Source organism: Equus przewalskii, chromosome 1, assembly GCF_037783145.1.
Source record: "Equus przewalskii isolate Varuska chromosome 1, EquPr2, whole genome shotgun sequence".
Classification (NCBI taxonomy): Eukaryota; Metazoa; Chordata; class Mammalia; order Perissodactyla; family Equidae; genus Equus; species Equus przewalskii.
This window is the reverse complement of record NC_091831.1, coordinates 172,505,321-172,525,537: the sequence shown is the minus strand read 5'-3', so window position 1 is coordinate 172,525,537 and position 20,217 is coordinate 172,505,321. Positions and strand designations below refer to the sequence as shown.

General features: G+C 40.2%; 1 protein-coding gene across 1 annotated transcript in view; it reads left to right on the top strand.

Moving 5' to 3' along the window:
* The window catches only part of SLC25A21 (solute carrier family 25 member 21), a 438,847-nt gene that overhangs the window by 380,033 nt on the left and 38,597 nt on the right, over nucleotides 1–20,217 (top strand). Inside the window, exons 6-8 of the mRNA XM_070629002.1 lie at nucleotides 9,324–9,390; nucleotides 16,425–16,484; nucleotides 19,752–19,859. Of these exons, the coding sequence (XP_070485103.1) occupies nucleotides 9,324–9,390; nucleotides 16,425–16,484; nucleotides 19,752–19,859 (235 nt within the window). The remainder of the gene's footprint in view (nucleotides 1–9,323; nucleotides 9,391–16,424; nucleotides 16,485–19,751; nucleotides 19,860–20,217) is intronic.

Below are 20,217 nucleotides of genomic sequence, written 5' to 3'. Positions count from 1 at the left end.
TTCCATAAACACTTGTAGAGAGAGCTGGCATAAAAAACATCACTATTCTAGCAGTAATGCTTTGGAATTAATTTGCTCACCTTTTGTGCCAATGGTTTTTCATGCTGGGTAAACAGCTAACACAAGGTTGAGCCAGAATTCAAACCCAAGGAATGTGGCTGCAGAGCCCACACTCCTGCCCACTACATCATATTGCCTTTTCTCACTGGTAACAGCGAATTAATGCTAAATGCCAGAGGATGGTGATAAAGAACAGAAGTGGCCATTGTGGAGCAATTTATAACCTGAATTAAATATGACAAGCATGTGAAGAACACATACTCTATTCAATTAAAAATGTACAAGTCATTCAGACTATTAATATAAATACTGTCATGTCTGTGTGTATGGATCTATATGCATACATGTGTATGTATATGTATAGATGTCTATGCATAAGGAAGTACATTTTTTTCAATAGAAGAATATTAAATATAACATTATCTGCTATGTGCTAAGCATAATGTAATATGAAAGGCAGCAACTTGGTCAAGTATTGCAGGCAGGTGCAATATCAAGGTTTTGCCTACCACCTCAGAGAAAGCTTCTTGGAGAAAATTGAGGTCTTAGTTGATCTGGGGACAATGGAACTACTGTATCAACATTTGATCTTAGAATAAGGTGTTTAGCCTAGTGCTTGGAACAAAGTATATTGAATGAATGAGAGAGTGAATAAATGAATGATAGTTACTCCATGAATGTGGAAGACAGAAATTAGAAACAGAGGAGGTAAGACAAAGGGGATTGGTGAGAGGGTGGGGTGACGAGATGGAGCAAGGAATTTCTTCAGCGGGACTTGTTTAGCAGAGAGCTGGCTGGGAGCTGGCTGGTGAAGGACTTTTTGACTCCACAATCAGGTCCTCTTTCCTGGCTTTCAGTCTCGGTCCAAGAAATACAGTTGTTTGCTTGGTTTTTTTTTTTTCTTTTTGTAGTCCTTTTCTTCGTAGTTGCCATTGACATGAGTGAAAGACTGCTCTTAAATGATCTTATTTCCCAATGGAAATGTGTTCATCCTTATAAGCAAGGTAATCTGCCGTCACTGAAAATTAATATACTCTTTGCATAGTCGGTTCTAAATAAGTCTCTTCACTTAAAGATTAATGAAACAATTAACACTACATTCTACCCACGTTATTTACCACGTTAGTTGCTTCCCAGTTGTCTTTTTTCTTTTTTCTTTCCTGAGCGTTTTCCATCAGGGTTCTGGTTCTTATATCACGCTAATGCCTTCCTTGGGCTGAACTGTGCAACATGTGCAGTGCTTCGAGCGCCCTGCCAACTTTCCAGGGAACGGAGCCACGGACCTACCTCCTAAATGATACTGACAGCTAAACTAATTTCTTTTGTATCTTAGAAAATCAAAGTTGTAGTTTATTTTAGACACGTCAACAAAGTTTGTCGCGGTAAAATCATGCTGAAAGTTCAGTGAAAACGCGTGTTCAGGAAAACTTTCAAGAATTCCTCCATACGGCATATAACGAAAGTGCTATGGTTTGGGGTAACAGATATATCCAAGGACCATATGCAGAAACTTAATTCAATTAATTCTCTATAATGAAAAGTAATAAGAATATAGTTTGTGCCTCAAGATCTGATAGGAGTTGAAGCCCAGAAAACTTTCCTTAGTTTTATGATAGACTATTAGCTAAAGTTTTCGTTCTGTCACAATTCCCTGAAGTTCAGTTGCTGCTTTTAAAAGAAGAATCTGTGTCACTTACTCCTTTCGAGCTTTTTTTCCTCTCCTTTGAAGGATACATAGTTTCCCCTCTCTCCTTTGCCTAAGTGAAAATGGCCCCAAGATGCATGCAATTTTGAGAACTTCAGATTGCAGATTCCACATAATTCAAATAACAGAGCCATGAAACCCCACTCTTTCATTTGGATTCTGTGAACCACTGAGACTTGCAGAGTGTAAATGATGTCAGAATAATGCCCTAAAGGTGCAGTGTCAGGGCCAGGATTCTGCCTGGGATCCACGACCATCGAGCGCCGGAAGCTGTGCGCTCAGAACCCGGAGCAGAGTGCCGCCCTCATTGCTTTAATTACAGAGCTGCAGAATGTGGGTAAGAAACTTGGATCTGACAACAGCAGAAGAAAGAGGATATTGTATGCCTTCAATCAGCTTTGTATTAGGAGATCCTTAAAGGGAAAATTATGTGAAAGAAAGAAGGAGGAAGAAAACAAACTAGCAAGATCCCTATTTCAATATAATTTGGAGAAAATGACTGATTTGGGTTGGTCATGTTGCCAGAACAGATGACTCAAGGCTTCCAAACAAGAAATGGAAATCAGGAGGATGCCTGAAGCCTGAAAGAAGAACAAATTGTGAAGATGTGATTGACTGTAAGGCTTCAAAATCAACTGTACCAAAGATGAGCTTGGATCAGTGCCCAGAACAGGACTGAATGGTGATGTTCATTTAGGTCCTGACGATGGAAACAAAATAAAATGTAGTAATTGTGCTCTGTTAGGTACACAGACGTGTTAACGCTTTCCAATTTCCCCAACTGGGGATCTGGTGTCACTTTCCCTGGCGCTCCTATTTCATGCTTCACCGGTGAGTGTTATTGCTGCTCTGGACGCTTGCTGAATGCCAGGTTTTTGGCAAAGAAGCGGGATCCAGGTGAAAGCATCCTTCTTGTTGCTGCGTGTGAGTGTGCTGCAGGTGGCTTTGAAAATGACTTTCCCACTTGGAAATCATTTCTTTAATTGGCCTTTTCAGATTCAGGTGATGTGTACCTCCATCATGGCATTCAGTGTGATGGTTACTGGACCGAAGTTATGAATCTGAGCAGTTGGGGCCCCAAACCCCTTCATCTCTGACAACCAGGGAAAGCCTCAGTTTCCATGGGCAGAACATTTGTACATTGATCGTTTCCTTTCTTAGGCGGGAAGAGAATTTATTCCGGTTTTCTTATACTCATTTCTCAGGAATCTCTCGGTTGCGTTTTGTGATAACATTTCTGATGGACGGCAGGGTTTGACTCCCTCTAAAGGTCAGTCGTGAAGCAGCTACACTGGTTCCTTTTCTCCTTGGAGACTGCAAAGAAGAGAGGATCCCGTGTTGTTGCTCCTGACACCCAAATCCCGCTCACTAGCCTAGCAACTTCGGGAATTTCCCAGCCTGCTTGTAGGAGCAGTCCAACTCCATGGTACAAATGGCTTCCAAACAAACATTTTCTACATACTAAATTAGAAAAATAACAGCAAACCCAACAAGGAGGTGACTCAGAGGAAAAAAAGAGGGACCGACAAGATGTGATGTTTCTGCTTCTTTTTGCTTTCTTTACTTGAGTCAATTTTTTTTTCTTTCTGTCTTTCTTTCTTTCTTTCTTTCTTTTTTGCCAAGGAATATTCACCCTGAGCTAACATCTGTGCCAATCTTCCTCTATTTTGTACGTGGGTCACTGCCACAACATGGCCCCTGATGAGTTGTGTAGGTCCGCATCCAGGAACCAAACCCAGGCCACCAGCGAAGCAGAGTGTGCCGAACTTAATCACTAAGCCAGAGGGCCAGCTCCCTGAGTCAAATTTTAAGAATGTTAAGCCCTCTCCTGTCTACCCACTATTTACCACAAAGTCTTCTGATTTCAATAGCTGACTTAAACCAAGTAACTTTTTTTCAGCCATCCAAATGGACTAAAGATGTTGTCAGGTACAAGATGTTTAATTAAGGATCCGTCTGATCTCAATGGGCATCTAAAGTTTGCACCTTAATCAAGGTAACCTAAAATTGGACCCTACTAATGAGAGCCAGCAGGATGGCTTCTTGCAGGATTTGACTTGCTATAAATGAACCACCCAGATAGGGCACAAACTGGAGCTCACAGGAAATTCCACATTTCCTTGCTTGATACAGTCAGCATCTTTTCATTGGTTGCCACTTTGGAGCCACCCAATATGTTAAATAGCTTCACACTTAAAAAATGGTGGTAGGGAAATGAGGGGTAAAATTATTTCGTGGGGTTTGGCACAAATCTGTATTTCAAATAAGCAATGGGTGAGCCATGTGTTTGAGAAGAACACGTGCAATGCAGTTTTGATCTTCATTTTATAGATGTACATAAGTAATACAAGGCCTGTTTTGATTATACAATTAAAAACAAATGTGATACAATATTGTAGTACTCTGTGTCTACTTATGTTCCTGAGCAAAACCTCCCATTAGTATATGAACCCTCAGGATCTAACGGCTTTGGAAACCTGGAGCCCCATCCTCATACTCGCTTATGAGCTTCTGCACATTCCATCTGCAATATGGGATCCTCTCACAGGTAGTCACCCTAATGGGATAGGGTTTCATGCGTGATGGCCTCCTGAAAGAAATAACCTAAAATGATTTTTTAAATGGTTTTCACAGTCTCCTAAATGCTTTGCTTAACATTTAACAACTATCTTCACCATGATTATGATTTAAGAATTACAATTTAAGACTTTTTCAGAAATGGAGGTGTTAGAGGCTTTTTGTATCAGAATGCCTTTAGCTGTAGGTTAACAGAGGACGCGGTTGAAAGCAGCTCAATTATTAAAATTTATTTTTAATTTCACATAGCCAAAAATCCGGAGGTAGGGTGCCAGGATTGGTTAATTCAGCAACCCAACAATGTCATCAAGGTCCAAGGCCTTTCCGTATTTCTGCTTGCTATCCTCAGCTTGCGGGCAATGATATCTCACTTGGCTGCAGTATACAGGCATCTCATGCTGCTAGGACAACAGCTAGCAAAGAAGAGAGACTTTTTTTCCCCATGTGCCTCTTTTCCTTAGGCTGGGAATCCGAGACTTCCAGCATACATCCCTCCCCACCACTGGTCTCGTGGGCTGGGTTTCGGTCATATGTCCATGCGTATGATAGAATTCACTAACAAGGGAATGGGACCACCATGACTGGCTTGAAGAATTCTGTTTCATCCCCTAGAGTGGAGAAGGGCTTTCTTCCCTGAGCACAGGGGATGGTGCATACCTGCACCCCAGGAACAAGGAGGGGTGAGGTGGGTATCTGTTGGGTGGGCAACCGACAGAACTCCCCACTGACTGTGTGGATAATAACAGTTTTTATTTTAATATTTAGTATTAGTATTTCAGTATTTTATCATATTACCAAAAGAGCATTGTCTTTCTCCCACCCTGACAGAATTATCCTGCTGTGTCTCTTAAGGGCAAAAAGTTTCGAGGTGAGGGGGAGGTTACCCTAGGGCCTACTGTTTTTTCTCATTCTGACCCAACTAGAAAATATTTAATCAACAACCCAAAACCTTTCACAAAAAGTATTCTCGTTCATCTCAGCCCAGATCTGTCAGTTATGCAGCTAGCGTTTCATGTTACTTGAAAACAATTGAGTGGGAAAGGAAATAGAAACCTAATTTTTAATTATCGTTTCTGCCTCCTAAAATAAGAAGTGAGAAGACACTTTTGCAACAAAAATAACTAAATTTTTAAAAAGTGTTTGTAAAAATAGTCTTATTTCCAGGAAAACCGCAGTACAGTATAGCCCAGTGGTCAACAATATGAACTGTGAGGACAAGGGAAGCTGGTCTGAGTACCTTATTTGGCAGTGATGTGATAATAAGCCTCACTTGCAAAGTGAAGAAAATAATCAGACCTATTTCAAAGGATGGTTGGAGAGTTGACTGAGATTAAAATATGTCCATATGCCTGCATATATTTATTCTTTGAGTGGTCACTACTTAGTAAGCATTCAACAAATTTTGACTATTTTTCCTCATAACCATATCAACAAAAATCCATGAAAATCTAAGTTAACATTTTCCTACACAGGATGGTGAAACTCACAACTTTTAGAAGTAACAACTTTGAGAAACAAAATATGAGGGCTGCCCTATAGTTCACACTACACACCACTAATTTCACGGGAGGTCCTGCATTGTTCCTTGTGCATCTCCAGTTGGCTTGATGTGGGTCAAACTTAAAACCAGGGGAATGGCTTTACTGTCTTTTCAGGGAAAAGCACCGCCATTAATGCTACATCAACATTAGAATCTCACTTTCCATTTCTCCCGGCAGTAGACTGAATGTGTGTCTGCTTCTTGAGAAGTACGAGGATAGAGCATGTTGGTATGGGTGTCAGAGACCTCTTAACTTCCCTGGTTATTGTCCTGGGAAGCTACATGCTCTGTATTTCAAGCCAAAACTACATGAAGGCAGAAAAATTTTGCAGAATACACAGTGCGTGTGGGTATAAACATCTGTTTTTTAGCAGGAAAAAAAGTGTCTTCATAAAACATTGTGATTCCTTTTTGTGTTTTAGAATCTGTATATTATACTTTATGTTTGGAAAACTTTCAGTGATTGTCTAATCAAGTCTGAAAGATAGCTCCTCAGCTTGAGCCCTTGCCTGCATTCTCTTGCTCAAATTTTGGCTGTGACTCTTCTGCTTGGCCGCAGTGTCCATCTCAGCTATCATGTGAGAGGGCATGGCGGTACTGCAACAGCCTCTTTGGCTGTAGGGACCATGAGGCTTACTTTCTGGATTCAAGACTTTGGGTTGTAAGTAGTAAACCCAACTCAAACTTATTTAAGTAAAAAAAACAAAAGGAATTTATTATAAATGTTAGTGGATATCTTGATGAATCAAAAGCAAAGGGAAATGCTAAGATTCAAGAGGGATGGAGATGTAACTAGGCTTAAAGAAATCCTAGCGCAGGGTCACCCTCCCAGGAGCCGGACTTCTCTTCTCTGTCTTGCTTCTGTGTTTCCCTCACTGGCAGCGTCCTTCTTTTTTACCGCTGCAGATTGACTTTCTCCAAATGACAGAAAACATGGCTGCTGTTGATATCCTAGCTTTATATCTTAGAGCTTCAGCCACACAGAGCGAGACTGACCTTTTCAGTTCCAATTCCAAAATCCTGGAGAAAAACTCTGCTAGGTCTAGCTTAGATCAAATAAACTGGGGCCAAGAGACAGAATACCGTTTGGATCCATCTGGTGAGGTGCCCAATCCACCGCTGCCTACAAGCAGTATGATGTACTAATATGTTGGTTCCAGTGGGTGGGGCACTTCTCAGCAGAAGAGATACCAGCCTAACTATTCTGCAGATGTCCACTATTGCCTGGATATACTGTGAAAACAATGCAAGGAAGCAGATAGATCTAGCTTCCCATTTGCTAGCAAAGGCTGCCTATGGTCCTTGAGAATTTCCCATTAAAGCTGTTCATTCACTGTTAGAAAGTTGAGGATGGTGGGATGGCTGGAGGCGGTGAGGGGAGGATGGCGGGGGTTGAGGGGGTGATGATTGCACATGAAAGGAAATGAGCAGAGAGAAGGGAAGGAGGACTCATCAAGGAGGAATCGCCAACATGAAGCAGAAGGTTCTGGACCTCCCAGCTCTTTTCAGATGAAATCTTTGTGGTTCTGCCAGCTGCCTCTCTCCTCTCCTGCCTTCCACCTCTTTTTAGTATTTTCTCCCATAATTTTTAAAATGAAGACCTTCTGTGTTACTTACAAGACTTCAGTCCTCCTCCAGAGAAGCAGCCCTCTTCTTTAGGCAAAAGTTTGGAGTAAGGCAAAATTTGTCTCTTCAGAAAAGCGCTTTCCTTTGTCCTCTTGTTCTTTTTCTCAGAATAACAAAATCTGAGGGTTGGAGTAGACCAACCCTGAGGGCCATCAAGTACACCCATTGCTGTGTACGTCTCTGGCATCCATGACAAGTGGCCATTCGGACTTCTTGACCATCTACCATAAAGGGGAACCCACCACTTTTCAGGAGAGCCCATCTCTAGATAGTTCTCTTAGGAGTACTTCCTTATATTAAGCTCCTACTGGGCCAAAAATGTGTCTTTCCTTGTTGCTTCTACTTCTTGGTCCTAGTTCTACCACCTGGAAACAAACAGAAAAGTCTAATCTCTTTCCTGCATGCTCACCTTTCAAGGGATCCATCATGGTATCATATTTCTCCCTAGGATCTTTCTTCTCCAGGCTGAGCAACTATTCTTCTTATAACTGTTCTCTGTTGTATGGGATTTCAAGTATGTCTATTAACCAGGACAGTCTGTTCTAGAAGCTCTACTTACTTAAGTGTTCTTCTTAATTTTTCCCCCCATAACCAGGGATAATCTTCTAGATGTGGAAAAATCAGCACAGAAAGAATAGAACTAATGTAAATTATATTAATTATATAAATTACACAGCAGAATTATATTAACAGAACCTTTCACTATAAATGTAGAGCTTCTATTTCCATTAAGTCAAAAATAGTGGGCAGAGTAAGCCCATATTAGGGGATCATTTGATTCCTTTCTTCTTCTTCATGAAATCTGTATGCTTAACAAATATTTGTGTCCTGCTTACACACACACACACACAAAGATTCTAGGTTAAGCACTCTAAGACACACACAGCCCTCAAGGCTCTAACAATTTAGAAGCTGTAAGACAAGCCCTTTGCACCCCTCACTGAAGGGTGCATTATATATATATATATATATATATATATATATTCAGGGCATATAAATTTAAAATTTTGAATCTTAATATCTAATATGAAATAAGTGGTATATATAAAAATAAGACATTTTATAAATCTTATAAGCATTTTGCACTCATTCTTGGGGGTTTTCTTCTTGGTTTTTATTTTTCTAAAAATGTCTGAATATGTGACAAGTCCCTCAACATTGGCAACAATAGTTGTCCCAGGCCCTGTGAGATTGCATATCAACAAGGAAGTTTGACATTTCTTCTGTCAGCAACATATGTCCCTGACCTTCTTCCATCTCCATCAAGGAAGTCAAAAATTATGACTAATTCAGGACAGGGCTGGGAGCCCTAGTTCCACAGCCAAAGAGCTTGTCAGTTCCCTTGTGTTAGCAAAGCTAAGATGGAGGACTTCCCCACATTGTTAGCCTCTGAAAGTTTGAGTCTAGTGGGCTCAGGTATAACCCTAACCTCATTTGGTTACCACAAGGGAGGAAACGCAGGACTGTAGAGCATGAAGGCATCCACCACGCAACTGAGAAAATAGATTCGAGAATCCCTAGAGTGAGGAGGGTCATCTTCATCTTTAAAGTACAACTCGTGGTTGTGTTTAGCAACTTACCTAAGGGATTCCAGTCTCGTGTCATTTATTCTTCTTCTGAATATCATTGTGCTAATAAACGTACAATTCATAATCTCTCCACTTTGGAATTAAAACAAAGGAAGCCTTCGTGATTGGTGTGCTACTTTGAAGAATTGAAAATACTTTAAGATTAGTTGCTTTATCTATCAACAAAGGCTGAAGTACCTGTTTCCTAATTCCCTTACTTATATAAAATCTCTTATTTCTCCAATAGGTTGTTCGGTTTTTACAAGGGAATTCTGCCACCCATCTTGGCTGAAACACCAAAAAGAGCAGTGAAGGTAAGCATTGTATTCCTTCCCACCAAGCAAAACTAGAGTACAGGGACAGCTTCCGCATTAAAACATCCCACAACGAACTATGGGACATTCATGTGAGTCAAATATAAGACACTGAAATCTTAATGCTGAAATTATAGCACAATTTTTATTATAATTAGGCTTGGTCAATCTCTCAAATATTATGGATTCTCTTTTTCAGGTAAAGTCACTCCCTTATAATGGAGAAAGCATACAAAAAGTACAGTGGTGAATGAAATTCGTGTGATCAAACCACAGTAGCCACAAAATAGCTTGGACTTTTCCTCAAGGCAATTTATAAATTTTCCTTTGGAGCAATAATTATTAATGAAAGGGAGAGGGAGAGGAGAGGAGAGGTAGAAAAAGCTTTTTCCCTACACAGTTCCCATTTTATGAACAGAGTAAACTAATACACTATATTTCTTTGTATATGATTCTCATGTAGCACATTTATTTTGCATGCTAACTTCCTTTTCTCCCTGGTCTCCTCTGTTAAAATTCTCTATACTGGTTTTCACAAAATTATTACTTCCACTATGCTGATTTCCATTCTTTAACCACAAAACTATGGAGGTTTATGTTCTACTTGCTGGTTCAGAATCTGGATAGGAGCGTGGAGATCTGACAAGACCTCCGGGGGAGAAAGAACTGAATCTGATCACTCTTTTATGTTCTCTCAGAACAAAAGTCCTGATCCCAGTGACTCTGACTGGCACTGTCCCCACCCCCACACCACTGACATCACCAAATATGGCTTTGTCTTTCCATAATAAGGATAAGAAAAACTTAGACTGAAAGACTTCTTTTCCAACTCATGACGTGAAGCTTTTTTCACATGCCTCACTCAATTTGTATTCCCAATATTCCTGAAGGGTAGGAAGGGGCAGCTTACATACTTTTACTCGGTAAGTTAAGGGGGTGACTAGGTTAAAATTTATGAGAAAATAACAGACATATATACACGGACACCAAACTTATACCTTATGTCAGAATAGTAATTTAGTAGGATTTAATTCAGGCCTACAATTCAGAAAACAAAGCTTTAAAACATACTTTAAAACCCATCCTCTTTGTTGCCATAGTTTTTGTGATCTTATGTTATTACTTCAATACAAATTTCATTATAAGGATCTGAATCAGAGTAGAGAATCTGGAAAAAGTTCCCCAGAGTACACAAGAGGGCTGAAGTGAATTATGAAATGGCTTCACTTGATAAAAGATTGCCCAAGTAAACAAACAGAGCAGAGTTCCTGTTCAAAAGGAAAGTCACTTTGTCTCCATGGAGTAATATATTCATTTGTTCAGTGTTTTACATATATAAATAAAGCAAATTATAATTAAAGATTTTCCTTGAAATATTTTTCCTTAATACTATACACTGGAGACAATTTAAACTTTAAGAGCATTAAGGTTTATCAAAGTTGAACAGCCTTTTATGGAAGAAAAAAAAATGTTGAGCTTTACAAAACTGAGTTAGTCTCTACTTACAAAAAGCAATGCTCCCTGCCAGAACAATGGTTAACAGATGAACTTTTGGGCAACTCGATACGGTGCATGTGTCCCAGACATCTTGTTTCAAGTAGATTTTACCTTAAAATTATTGAGACATATGGTAAGTATGCTGGCTTTTTAAGTATAACTTGAGTTAAGTGTATCTTTGCCAGATGGATAGCACTAGTTTTTCAACACAATTTGTGCAAACATTCATTTTATAGATCTTTATCTTAGGATTTGTGAGGAAAGCGATCTGATTTTAATGATTTCATACATCATAAACTGCTTCATTGTATGTCATCAAAGTTACTTCTGAAAAGATATTCAGAAACCATATCTATGTATACACATATACACACATACATACATATACATGTATATGGCCTGTGAGTATTTTTTATATATATGTATATCTTCCTTGGTACTGACACTTCAGTTACTACAATGAGAAACAGATAATGTTAACTTTTTTCTGTGCTTCATTCTTTGAAATGAGATTCATTATTAAAGTAATAAGACTCACTGATGCTAAATTAACGAAACTTCCCCTTTCACAAATTAAGACATAATTAGTATTACAGTTAGCAAAAGGAAATGAAGACCTCAGAAAGAGACCAACTGGTCCCTCAAGAGTGGGAGGCACCACGTTCCAGGTTCCAGGGTCTAGTCTCGAGCTTCACAGGTCCAGAAGCACTGGTTTTCCATGATCAGACTCTCCAGGACTGCCTAATGCTCACCAGACTCACGAGAGATTGTGAATGGTAAGGGCTATTTGTTCGCCGCTGTATCCCTACGCCTAGCGGAGTGTCTGCACACAGTAGATGGTCAGTCGAGATTCGATGAATAAGTGAAACATATGTAGAGAAAAACAGAAAGTTTATTAATTTATAGCAGGAGACATTCCTGTGCTGTTCCCCCAAATTCCCACATCTACTATTCAGAGTTTTGGGAAGGCCAAGACTTCCATTTCCAGCCAAGCAGGAGTAACAGGGACCAGATTTACTCTCCTGCCTGAAACAGCAGTAACAAAAAATGAACAAAATATCTGAAATCTTAGTTTTCAAGACACTGGACATCAGACAAGGAAGGAGAGCACTACCTGAGAGATGGGAAACAAAGGAGATGGGCCCTATGGATTGCCCCAGCACAATGCCTGGTGAGATTTGCCAGGCCCAGCAGCAGGCAGGGGAAATCAGGGCAGAGTCCAGTGGTCTCCCTGGGCTGAGAAGGAGCTGAGAGCTTGGGGAGGGCGAGGCAGCTGGAGTTCACAGGACACAGTAGCAGAGCAGGGAGAGCTGCCCAGAGACAGCTCCTGAGATCTGCAGATTGTCGCCCCGGATCTTCAGCTGAGAAGGAACCAGCCACTTGTGGGAGGAAACTAGCAAGGCCTGGGACAGAGCCGTGCAAAGGATCAGAGGAACAGTGCTCGGCAGTCACTCGGGGCCGTGAGGAGCACCTGTTCTCCCAACCAAACCGGAAGGCCTCAAGATTCACAGGGTGTTGAGAGGCGCCCTCAGAAGGGTGTGCCTCTGTAGTGTGGAATAATCAGCCATGGTCTGAGTGCTGCTCTGCTCCCACTTGTTAAAAGCAAGAGCCAAGTGGATCAAACTGTTTCCCTGTGATTTAACTGCATCCCAGGGCAGGGCATCTGGGAGGTCAGGCTAGTCATCAGATTGCTTAGCGAGCATGGATGAAAACAAAGGAAAAGTGCCATCTGGAGGCTGGGCACCCAGGCCCACTGTCCCTGCCTCCCTGCCCGGCCACAATATGACCCTTCTCCAGGGGCCACATGGCCTGTCCTCCAGGGGTGCCCCTCTCCCTGGGTGAGACTGACAATTTCTCAATTCCAGTATAGAAGTTCTATATTGCACAATTAATTTGGATTCGAGATTTTATATTGAAAGTTCCCAAAATCTTGAATGAATATGAATGTTTTCAAAACTCTAGTCACACATTTATATGACTTTGTGGAGGTAAGTTTATTACATATTGACCCTCCTAATTTCATCTTTAGAGTGTCACCTCATATCTTATATGATAGAGTACTTTTATCACATCTGTGCATTAATTAATGTTGTGGATGAGAAATTCTGAGAAATACTATGAAAGCCGTAAAGGAGGAGTGTTGTGTTTGTTGTTAGTGCCATCGAATCGATTCCGACTCCTAGCAACCCTGTGGGCAGCAGAGTGGAGCCCTACCTTGATTTTGCACCATCCTCTCCTCTTGCAGCGCTCTATCAGACAAAGCTCCACTACTATTCATAGGGTTCTCCTGGCCAATTTTTTGGAAGGGGGTGGCCAGGTCCTTCTTTCTAGTCACTCCTAGGAGCTCCGCTGAGCCCTGGACACCATGACTGCCCCTGCTGGTATTTGAAATAGTGGTGGCATAGCTTTCAGCATCACAGCAACACGCAGCTGCCACAGTATGATGGCTGACAGGTGGGTAGTGTGGTTCTCTGACTGGGAAACAAACATGGGCTGATGAGGTGACAGCACTGAATCCTAACCACTAGAGCACCAGGGCTGGCCAGTGCTGTATCGAGGGGAATTGAAATAACAGCTGACGTACTAGCTCTTAAGAATGTAGTTCTGGTATAATGTCTTCTAAGAACATGAGAGATGTGTAATAAAGATACATTGAATGAATGAATGAATATTTTTAGTAAATATTGGTTTCAAAGTATAATGATATTTCCATTATTTTACTATTGTTGAAAATTCATTTTAAAAGATTTTAGCTTTTCCTTTCTTGAGATATTGTTTTATTTTATTTTCAATAAATTAGATTTTGGTTGCAAAGGTAGAAATTAAAACAAGATTTTTTTTAGTTTGAAGCACTATTTTCATATTAGAATATGTGGTGATATATTGTTCGGTACTTTTGAATTTGGTAGCACAATAGCATCATCACCGTGACCTGGAGAACTTCTTTATTCCCAGGAACCTGAATCATTTCATCCTAGCCATTCACCAAAAGCTTCCAGCAAGACTGCTGCTGAGTACCAGTCAGCTAGCAATAGTTTGTTTTCTTAACAATTTGGGAGATGGGGAAATGAAGAGCCGAGAACTGCCCCAAGGTATAGACTTGGAGTTAATTCTCTGTGAGAATTGCTAGAGTGACAGGCTGAGTTGATTTCCCCTGACCTCTCCCTTGAGATCCCAGTTTGGTCCTTGATCCCTTGTAATGACAGAAAGTCAGAAAGAAAGAAAGAAACAAGGCATCCTCACAGTGGAAGGGAACAAGAGAGGGAGAACTTTCTCGAAGTCCTTCATCTCCCAGAGCTTCCCGGAACCCAGTGTGGAGCAGTGTTTCCAAAGTGGAGGTCATGACCCGTGAGTCATGAAATCAATTTAGTGGGTCACTGGATGTAATGACCCACTACCCACATGACCAGAATTTTTTTTCGTGAAATAGAATAGAAACAGTCTGCATTGCACATAGTAACGGGGTAGATATTGTTTTATAGCCATGTTTAGTTTCAGTTATGAGTGCACACTGCATTCGTGCGCATGTGTGTGGAGGGTAAAAAATGTTTGAAATCTTCTGCCTTGAGGGTCTCTGGGCTTCGAGGGTCAGGGAAGGCTGGAAGACCTCAGCGGCAAGAAAGCTCTAGGGCAAAGAGTCTCTTCCCAAACCACTACAAATCACGGCTCAGCAGTGAGTAAGCACAGCATCATGGTTTAGAGCATACACACGCTTGGAGTTAGACTCGGGGAAATATCAATTTTGTATGGATTAAACGCAATAGCACAGCAAAGGCCTCACTGTGTTTCCTGGAACGCAGCAGGCTGTCATAAGCGATACAAAGAACTAAGGCATCTATGGTTCCTTTAGTAGCCAAAGCAAAGAAAGGGAATGGGAATTAAGATTTTCTGAAAGTCTCCTACATGGTAGGCATGTCAAGAAATCTTGCTAAATTCCCTTATTTAAGGACTACTCTAGAAGGTAAGTTTTGCGTTCTTGAGGATTAGAAAGGTCAAGCCACTTGCCCATGCTTGCACAGCTAAGGAGAGAGCCAGGAGTGAGTCACCGTCAAAACCCAGCAAGGCAATTGTCAAAGAACAGTGGTGATGATGACCAGAAAAAGGAAGAAAAAATAACTTAGCTTTAAAGCCTAAGACTATAACACTTTTCTCTCCATGGTTAATGGTTTCTAGTGCATCTCTCCTCAAAACAGTGGCGGCCCAGGGTGATATTATTTTAACACCAGGATAGCTTCAGGGTTATCACCACCCACTAGGACGTGAGATCAAGAATGCAGGGGCTTCTCTTTGTTTACTGCGACATCCCCAGTGCCTAGAACATAGGAGGCATTCGATAAATATTTGTTGAATGAGTGAGTGAATAAATCCCTGTACGAGAAAAGTCTACATCCATAGTTGATCTGAAGGACCACAGCACAAAAGTAGTTCCTAGGTCTTTAAAAGACTCAGAATCTCTCTGGTCGTGTAATGACTCTTGGGCTGCCCAAAGACTCATTAGACCCATGTGCACATGGAACTACCTCTTTCAAACAACAGAGTATTATTTGGCCCCCAAATCTACATTTATTTCTTGCTCTATTTTACTTTATAAAGTAATAGAGTAGAAGACATTTGAGACCATAAAATACCCATGCCATCTCTGGGGTCTTGAGAATCAGACCCTAGCAGGACCTAAGAGTGTGCCTCATCAGTGATGTTGGCAGCTGCCTAACAGATACCCAGAAGCAAATCATCATGTTTAAGCAGAGTCGTTGCCCAAAATGTAGAATATATAAAAAAAGAGGAGAAAAACTGTATTTGGGGCATATTATGCAGAAATGATTGATTAGATTTGCCTCCATAGAAATTCACTTGCAGAGAAAATTATATTAAACATCATCTACTGAAGGAACCAACAAAATCTTCAATCATCATCAAATTTGAAAAGAAGAAATAAGCAGCTCTTCTTCGTTCATGTTGAGGGCAGTCTTGCTTTAAGGGAGGGTGGACTAGACGACCTCGTTGGGTCCTTCGCTAGTTTATCATGGCATCTTCATCATCATTGAGCGTTTAGAAATTCTGTGGAACAGTAAAGATACACAGTGATATAAATGCAGGTTAAAGCTGAGAAATGGGTGTCTTACAAGTGGGTTAGAAAATTGGGCGTTCACTGGGAAAGCAGTTCATAGAGAAAACATAGGAGACCGAAGATTTCAGGTCTCTGTGCCTGTAATTTTGAATCACTGCCATAAAAAAGAAGTCTATTGATGTCTGGGGAAACTGAAAATGGTCATGGTAAATGGAAGCTGTATGGTTCATTTACTGCTATAAAGGGTTCCATCAGCTCTTCTGTCGGTTATTATAGCTGCGTTTGAAAATGTGCATGTTAAAGTAAGACCCAATAGCAACTCCCCGAGACCGGATTAAAAGCTGTGTCGATGGTTTATCATTTTTTAAAATGCTAGTTAATATAATGATTTACTAAAGAAATTTGAGTCAATTAAAGGGTTTGTTGCAGGAAATTGTTATAAATCTCTGGGTTTGGTTTTGTTTCACAGTTTTTCACCTTTGAGCAGTACAAGAAATTGCTAGGATATGTGTCACTGTCACCAGCATTGGTAAGTGAGAGTATTTATTATACTTAAGTGTGTGTGTTATTTCATAAAGCAAATCTGGAAACAAAACCCCTTTTGATTCCCCAATCCCAGCTACTAAAATATGAATTCGAGTTATTCAATGTTCAGCTACTTGTTGAAAGCCATCTTCCTAATAACTCACAATTTGGCTATTTTATAGCTCCCAGTGATGAATTTATGATAATAATGATATGTGTGGAAAGGCCTGTATGAGATATGGTCAAGAATATAAAATAAAGAGTACATTTGTCAAAGACTCTTTTAAAGCCAAACATGAGTCTATTTACACACATACTGCACAGATCTGTTTATGCGAAAGTCAATATGCCTAAAATTATTTCCCAACAGGTCACTTTTCCAGCTTTTGCTCAGGCTGTAGTCAATATAGGACTTGAGGTCACTCTGTGGTCAGCTGCAGACTGAAGGGCCTTTTATAGTTGGGGAGAATAGTGATCTTACAATGACACATCTCAACTATGACAGGAAAATCATCAGGCAATTTGAACATCTCCCGACTCCACTCAACTCCTTCTTGATGACTTTGCCACCACTTTTCACAAAACAAGTTAAATTATATTGATCAGCTGGGTTCTACAAATATGTGTGCAACGAGAGCCCCAGAGAGAGCAAATGCACTAATTTCTCCCTCCAAATCTGCAAAATGAAACAAAATCTGCATTGGCCCCCCAGTTGGCACTGTACCTTCCAGGCTCTAGGAAAATACCCCAGTTTACCTGCTGAAAAGTACCCCCAAACTCAACCAGAGAGGCAGCATTCCAAGGTTTGGCTCTTTCATTGCTTTCCTTGTCAGGGTCCACTTCAGAGTATTTACTCGCCAAACAGACTGTCCAAGAAGAAGTATCTGATATTTTTAAAACCACACATGCTCCTTTTCTAGGAAGGGTCCTTTAAGAAACCTCTGGTTCAGCCTCCTGCCTAAACAAGGTGGCTGTGAAGTAGCTTTGTATGGAAGAAGTGTTAGCATGAGTCCAAAATTAGCTAAGATTTTTTTTTTAATTCTTGAGTATCTTCCCTTAATGTTGCTCTTAACTTTGAAAACATCTTGGTAAAGAGAGAATTAAAAACTTCTTAGCAAGAGACAATAAAATATGGTCTCCAGAGCGTCTGAGGGTTGTCTTTGTGTCGAGCATCGGTACCACGTGAGAGCTCTTTCAACCTCTTGAGAATTGAAACCGAAAAGTTTTTGGCACTCCAGCTACTACAACCAAGTGCATGCAAACTGTGGACAGTTTTTCTCTTTTCTTGAACTCATGTATTCCAGTTTCTTTTTGATACAGCTAGAAACAAACAGCTGTTAAATGTCCCCTGGTGCTCGCACATGAGAAGCCTGGGAGTCTGGGGACTGGAAAATGACCGCTGGTCTCTGAAATAATCTCGGTAACACGGTCCACTGATAGCTGATCAATTCTTTTGACAAGAGACTGCTGGACACTAGTTCTGACAGCAAATGTAGCTGAGTTTTATAGAAGAACTAAAAAGCAAATTACTTGGAAGATTGCATATAGTAAGTAATAAAAACCTGAACATCTGGATTTTAGCTTTCTCAGAAGAGTTTGCAACTAGTATTTTTTTCCCACTTTTGGCTTCCATGATGGAAGTCTGAGATAAATGAATAAAATGTTTGGTCTGTTACCCTACACAAATATGTTTAAAATCGTAATGAAGGGGCATGAAAGGAATACATCATTATTTATTCCCTCTCTCCTTGAATCTGTATGCAATCCCATTTTTCCTCTCCATTTTTATGTGCAACTAGAACAGTGGTTTTTGTGTAGCACTTCACACAGCACTTTCACACATTATTTTGACCCTCACAATAACCTTATGAGGTAGGGAGACTAGATATTATCATCTCCATTTTACCGATGAGAAAACCATGGCTTATAAAAGGCGCAGTGACAGACACGGAGCCGCAGCTAGCACAGACGCTGCCTTTGCGTGAATTAGGAAAGGCGCCCCTTTCTGCTGACTGATGCCTCTCCAGGGCTCCAGCTTGGCACGGGGCTGCAGCGGGATTCCAGCCTACACGCACACCTTTATCCGTGCATGAACTACTATGCATGGCAGCTCTGGTCACGCAGCCAATAAGTGACAGAACCAGGACCTAAACCCAGACCTCCTGGCTCTGGATCCCTTCTTGTTCCTCCTTCTTGCCTCCCCTTCTAAGGTTATAGAACATTCCTCTCTGTTCTCTTTCAATCTCCTCCTTTGAGGAAACTAGTGACTCCCAATAAGAGTTATTTGTTCTTTACTCTTCACTGACTTTTTTCTCCTCTTAGTCATATATAGTACTGTCTCTTCTCCTGGAATTAGAACTTTGGCAATAAAGAGTTATTTTTTTTCAGTATCCGTTTTGGAGTTTTGAGGCTTTGTTTCATTTTGTTTTTCTGGTGTGTACATGTGTGTTAAATGTTGTGGTTACTTTTGATAAAGATTTTCTGAAAAATCCTTAAGCATTCTACTCAGAGGAAAATTCTAGAAAGTTATTCTTTCCTATTGCAGAAACTCTTAACAGATAGCAAATAAGAACCTGACATGCAGCCATCCTTTGATAAATGTCCTGGATTTTAGTTGAGCCCTTCAGAACAACCTCACCACTTCTGATCTCAGCTTTTATTCCTCAGCTTCTAGGTTTGGAAGAATAGGACAACTATCAGTTAAAAAAAATAGAGAAAGGATGAATAAAAAATCACTTTTTGTTCGTTAATTGTCTAGAATAGTGGCTCTAAGGACATGGCTCTACATCTACATGTTTTCAGCTAACTCTGGTTACCTGAATTTTAGGTTTTTATAAACATTTTACTTGTGGTTCTGCTCCTTGAATTTTTTCATATGCTCAATAAATGTATTTAAGTAGATATTTAAAAATGAAGCTCTCCTTTTACAAGTCAAACTCTCTTTTAATTGTTCCATGTGCACATGTTTTGGTAGCCACCTTAATCAGTAAAACAACCTTTCTTTTCATTAAAGGAAAAAGTCGTTGTTGATGGGGCTTTGACGTCTTATTTTGAATTGTTAGGATGTGGTTTGTGGCTTCTGTAATTTCTTCTTCATGAATTGTCAGCATCTAATCAAGAACTAAAGCTGTTTGGTAATGGAATATGGTGCATTTATGTAAGTTTCTCCATTCTCATCATAACATTCAGCTGTACAGTGTAATGAGTAGGATGCTTAACCCAGTACACATGATAACTTGTTTTAAAGTATTGATTGATTTAATTTTTCTAGACATTTGCCATTGCTGGATTGGGATCTGGACTAACGGAAGCCATCGTGGTGAACCCTTTTGAGGTAGTAAAAGTTGGCTTGCAAGCCAATCGGAACAAATTCACAGAGGTAATCATTTAATGTTTTCCTATTGGTGAGGGAATGTAAAAAAATATTTTTAAATATATATATAAAATTTGGAGCCCAACTCTTATCCCCTTGTTAAAGCCGTAGTAAATTATTAAGGAAGTAGCATAAGAAAAAGTCAACTTTCTTCCACAAAGAAAGCGTTAACAAAAATGCACTACAGTCTGATGGACAAACACACGTTTGCACATTTTTATTTTAGGGTTGTAACGTAATCTATAGTGATTTATTTGGAAATGTTTTCTCTACTTTTGCCAAAACTTCTATTTCACGTTACACTAAAATACACTGTACGACAAACACTGAGGTGATAATATTGTGCTTTCAAAAAAAATTATGA